Source organism: Dromaius novaehollandiae, chromosome 23 (assembly GCF_036370855.1).
Source record: "Dromaius novaehollandiae isolate bDroNov1 chromosome 23, bDroNov1.hap1, whole genome shotgun sequence".
NCBI classification, from domain to species: domain Eukaryota; kingdom Metazoa; phylum Chordata; class Aves; order Casuariiformes; family Dromaiidae; genus Dromaius; species Dromaius novaehollandiae.
Window position 1 is genome coordinate 9,157,426 of NC_088120.1, and position 5,075 is coordinate 9,162,500.

The window sequence follows — 5,075 nt, forward strand, 5'->3', positions numbered from 1 at the left end:
GCCGCTGCCTTGGCGTCTCCTCTGTGCTGCGCCGCCGCCGCGGGACGGGGCGCACCGGGACCCCCCCACCACACCGGGGGGGGCCGCTGGCCCTTTAAGGCTCCCCCCACACACCCGCACCGCTTCCCGCCCCCGCTCACGTGACTCCGGCGGCGCCGCCGGGGGGCGGGCCCGCTGCGCGCCGCAGCCAATAGGCGCGCGCGCCGCCCGTGACGCCGGCGGCGGGGCGGGGCGAGGCGGAGCGGCGGTGTCATGGCGGCGTACCCGGGGCAGGTGGGGCGGCGCGGGCGGCGCTGGGGGGGGTCGGGGGGCGGTGGAGGGGGCGGCAGGCGGCGGGGGACCCAAGGGCGGCGCTGGGGAGTCAGAGAGTAATATGGGGGGGCAGGGGGCGGCCCGGGGGGGAGGAGGGCAACGCTGGGAGGGGTCAGGGGGCGGCGGGGGGGATGTCAGAGAGCAGTTGGGGGTCAGGGGGCGGCGCCGGGGGTCAGAGGGCAGCAGGGGCGGGTCAGAGGGCGACGCCGAAGGGCTGGTGAGGTCCTAGGGGTCAGGGGGGCGGGGTCAGCAGGGGTCAGAGGGCAGGGTCACGGGGTCAGAGGGCAGTGCTGGGGTCGGAGGGCAGGGCCAGCCCTGGCCCATGGTGGCCGTGGTGCCTGGCCTGAGCTCTGTCCCCTTCCCGCCAGGGCTACCCCGGCGCGGCAGGACAAGCCCCCGGTGCCCCCCCGGGCGGCTGCTACGCCGGGGGCCCCTATGGAGGGGGGCCGCCCCCAGCACCCGGGGGACCCTACGGGCCCCCTCCTGGCCCGGGGCCCTACGGGCAACCGCTGCCCCCGGCTGGTGCGCCCGGGGGCCCCCATGGAGGAGGCCCGGCTCCCGGAGGGCCCTATGGGCAGCCTGGCACCAACCCCTACGGTGCCCCCGCCGCGGGGCCCTACGGAGGAGCCGCTCCTGGAGGTGAGTGGGGGCTGCGGAGTCGGAGGGGTCCCTCCTGCGGGGCTGCCCTGGGGACGGGGGGGGAGCAGGGGGAGGGCGCTGAGGAGGAGTGTGGAGCACCCTAGCCCAGTCCCTGCCTGGGGCAGGAGCCAGTCCCGGCGCTCCGCTGTCCTGGGCTGGTTTCATTGGGGTCGCTCCTCTCCTGCTGCTCCGCGCTGCCCTCCGCCATCTTTGAGCACCTACCCCGGCCCCAGCGCAGGGATCCCAAAACTCCTGAATCCCAGCGTTGCTCCGGCACGTCTCCTCTGTTTCCGTTTCCTTACCTGTAAATGAGCAGGTTGTCTTTGGATGAGTGTGTTGGGAGGTGTTTCAACAAAGCACTTTGCGCAGCCCGATCGAAGCTGTGCTGTTTAGATAAATTATTTGTCTCAATTAAATCGGAAAGTCCCAGTTCGTTATTTTAAATTTCTGAGGAGGAGGAAAACACTGAAGAGGCTATAACCCTGAGCACCAGAAATAAAACTTTATAGCCACACATCTGTCTGCCAGCGCCGCTGACATTTATCGTGCTGGAATGGCATGGCTCCCAATGGCTTGTTTTCCACTCCGGAGCTACACGAGAGGTCTTAATTTTTTTCCCTTTCTCTGTCACAAGGCATCACACGCCAAGTCCCAGGCTTCGTTAATGTCTTTTCCCACGATTGATCCATACAGCTGTGAAAGGCATTTAGAGCAGAAGTGCTGACCGGTCCCTCGGTGCATCTCCGCGAGCTGTCTCGGGGGAAGGACCTGTAAACGGCCTCTGATGGAAGGGGTGAGCTGTTGCTGGCATTTCTCCGCACAGGTAGTGCCCCCCCCGGCGTGGACCAGGAAGCCTTCTCCTGGTTCCAGGCAGTGGACGCTGACCGCAGCGGTTACATCTCCATGAAGGAGCTGAAGGCAGCGCTGGTCAACTCCAACTGGTCTGCGTTCAGCAACGATACCTGCATGCTGATGCTGAGTGAGTCCAGACCCTCTCTGCCCTCCAGCAGGTCCCTGATGCCGTGGCAGGACAGGAACCGCGCGTGCTGTCAGGTGTGGGGTTTCCGTGCTGCTTTAATGCTGATGCAGCTTTTTTTTTTCTGGTTTGCATCAGATCTGCATTCCCAAGGGGAAGCCCAGGTCCAGCCCGTGGTTCCCCTGTGATTCGAGCGTCCCTTACAGCTGGCCTGTAAGCGCTCTCTGGAGCACGGCCTGGAGTAAACAGCGCAGATCTGAGCGCCCTCTTGGCAGAGGATGCAAGAGTCGGAGGCCGAAAGCTCTCTGCTCGGGAAGGGAAACCCACCTGTCTGGTCTTGTGTTGCTGCTGTGCCGTAGTTCAGCGAGTGCGCTCAGTTCTGCGTGAGGCTGAGGGGAGCCCAGCGTCCTGGAGCTCCGTGCTCCTCCCAGAGAGCCAGGGAGCAAAGGAAGGGAGAGCTCCAGGCACCGGCAGTGAGCCGGAGTCACAGCGTTTCTGTGCTTGCCCTGGCATTGCAAAAGCAGAGGTTTTATTGCTGTTTGCTGCCAGCCTCTTAGGGACCTGAATGGTCCTGTTTGAGTGCTGTCCTGGTGTGAGAGGGCTTTCAGGGCTGGAGCTGGGGTGCTGGGAGCTGGGGCCGGACCAGGAGAGCGCCTTCCTCCCAGGCAGTGCAGCCTTTGAGTGCTCTGCGAGTTTCTGCAGCACATCCTTGCTCTGCTTCTCACTGTCCCGCTTGTGCTGTTCACTTGTTCCTCCCCAGACATGTTTGATAAGACTGGGTCGGGACGCATAGACGTGTATGGCTTCTCGGCCTTGTTGCGCTTCATCCAGCAGTGGAGGAACCTTTTCCAGCAGTACGACAGGGACCAGTCGGGCTCCATCAGCTTCAGCGAGCTTCAGCAAGGTGAGCAACGGATGAGCGGGTTGCAGGGGTAGAGTCACCACGCTGGCCCTCCCTGGGGGATGCTGTCTGACTCTGCTTGGTATTTATTTCTGGCCTGGCCCAGCGAATCCTCCTGGCACTTCTGCACAGCAGGGCTGGGCATCTCTGAGATCATGGAGTGTCTCCTGCACAGCGGCAGCACAGCAGCTGCAGCCCACGCCTGTTGCTGCGCTGTGCTGGGAGTGCGCCGGGCCGGTTAAACCAGCCCTGACCGATGTGGTGGCTGAGCCTTCCCACCGGCAAAGAGGCGAGGAGCCGCGGCAGGGCGGAGCATGAGCTTCCTTCTTTAAGGAAACCCCTTCTCCCATTTCCCCCCGCACCCCCAGCAATAGCATGTGGTTAAACCCTGTTTTCTGGGAGGAGATGTCGGGTGTGTGTCTGATGGAGGGGAAGTATGTCTGGAATTCCTCATTCGGCTGATGCGGTTCTTCCCTCCTGAGAGCGCTGCCTGCGCACACCCACTGTCTGAACGCTCCTCGAGCGCCGTGGGCAGACAGGGCGTGTGCCGGCGCATGGGAGGGAGGGCACAGTCGCTCTTCCTGGGAGAGGCTTGTCGGAGAGGTTCAGTCTGTGTTTTTCCTGTTCCCAGCTCTCTCCCAGATGGGCTATAACCTGAGCCCCCAGTTTAGCCAGCTCCTGCTGTCCCGCTACGCCCAGAGATCCTCCAACCCCAGCATCCAGCTCGACGGCTTCATTCATATCTGCATCCAACTCCAGACCATGACAGAGGCCTTCCGGGAGAAGGACACGGGGCTGGTGGGCAACGTGCGGCTGGGCTACGAAGACTTCCTCACGATGGTGGTGACGCGGATGTTGTGATGCCCTTGGCTGAGGCCAGCGCGGCTGCGAGCCGGCCGGGAGCTCTGCCGGCTCTTCCGGAGGAGCAGCGATCCCTCGGCCTCTCTGTTTCCCCTCGGGCTGGGTTACGGGCCGGCACTGCCTGAGGACCCCGTGCCGGGGGCAGCAGTGAGGCCGTGAGCCCCTGCTGGGACTCCCAGCCATCTGTGGCTTTGGTTTTTTGTCCCCACTTGAAAGCCTCCATGCCAAACCGGAGCCAGGTTCTGCCACCCTGCGGGGTGAGATGGCCAAACCAGTGGTGAGCCCATGCCATGACCCCCAGGGAGTGCTTAGATCTTCCTTTGCCAGACCCAGGTTTTTACTTAAACCACAGCTGCTGTGTCCCTCCGCCTGGCAGGGCATCTTCAGTGACACATCTCTTTCTCAGCATGCTTTTGGGGACTCTCTCCCTGTAACCTAGTGACGTTGGCCTCGGGTGAGCCTTCCTCTGAAGAGCAGTGATGAGGGCACGAGTGATCGCAGAATTCGTGGCCTGCTGAGGTCGCTGTGCCCTCGCTGCCTCGCAGACTTTGCTTCCTCCCCCAGGTGCACTTTTAACAGTATGGTGGTCCAAGCTTCCCGCTCTCGCTTGGAAACATCCTGACTTTAGCGAAGGTCTGAGCACTGTTTCCCTCTGTGCTGCTAAACTGGGCTCTAGTCACAAATAGGATAATTAAACCCCTCTTTATGGCCAAAGGGTGTCTTGTGTTCCTGAATGCAGAGGCCAAACTCAAAAATGGGTTGGAGCTTATATTTACAGTTCTTTAATAAAATATCATGTGCACTGTTTGTTGTTTGCTATCTGAGTATCGGACGGGGATGCTGTCCTGGACAAAACATCTACTTCTCTGGGGCTTTTAAGCCCTGGGCTCAGAGCTTTCCAAGGCAGGTCTTGCTCAAAAGCAGGGTTCCCCGTGCCCAGTGCTGCGAGCATGGTGTATGGCTGGGGTTGCAAAGGGGGTGGGTGGGTGTGTGGATCAGTGGCTTCACTCGCTGCCTGCCGGTAGGCATTCACGGGGAGGGGGCGAGGTGAAGTTGCTGCCCTGGGTAGCACTGCAGCCCTGTCGCTCGTGTGCGGAGTCCGCGGGCGCGGGAGGAGCGGTACCTCCCCCCGAGGAGGCTCGGAAGCGCGCCGTGGTTCCCGGCTCCGCGCTGGCTGGGGCCGCCCCCGCAGGGGCTCTCCCTGCTCGGCTGCTGGGGCAAGCAGGGGGGACCCCCCCCCCCGGCCCCCGAGCCCTGCGCTGGGGCTGCGCCCAGGCCCCGGGTGCAGGATGCGGCCCGCGGCCGTGGGGGCACCTGTGGGTGCGGGGTGCGGCCGCCAGGGGGCGCCCCACTCCACACGGTGCTGCCGCCCCCCCCCGCCTTTCC

General features: G+C 63.5%; 1 protein-coding gene across 1 annotated transcript; it reads left to right on the plus strand.

Annotated features, from left to right (window-relative positions):
• Window positions 1-191: 191 nt before the first annotated feature.
• PEF1 (penta-EF-hand domain containing 1) lies at window positions 192-4,496 on the plus strand. The gene is made up of 5 exons (XM_064525197.1): window positions 192-273; window positions 681-951; window positions 1,775-1,930; window positions 2,688-2,831; window positions 3,460-4,496. The coding sequence occupies exons 1-5, from the start codon at window positions 253-255 to the stop codon at window positions 3,687-3,689; spliced, it is 822 nt and encodes a 273-aa protein (XP_064381267.1). The 5' UTR covers window positions 192-252; the 3' UTR covers window positions 3,690-4,496.
• Window positions 4,497-5,075: the final 579 nt, after the last annotated feature.

Bases quoted from the DNA above. Each gene is read 5' to 3' on its own strand.
- PEF1 (XM_064525197.1), top strand. From the start codon at position 253: ATGGCGGCGTACCCGGGGCAG. The intron at 952-1,774 runs GTGAGTGGGGGC...TTCTCCGCACAG, and splicing joins CGGAGGAGCCGCTCCTGGAG to GTAGTGCCCCCCCCGGCGTG. The intron at 2,832-3,459 runs GTGAGCAACGGA...TCCTGTTCCCAG, and splicing joins CTTCAGCGAGCTTCAGCAAG to CTCTCTCCCAGATGGGCTAT.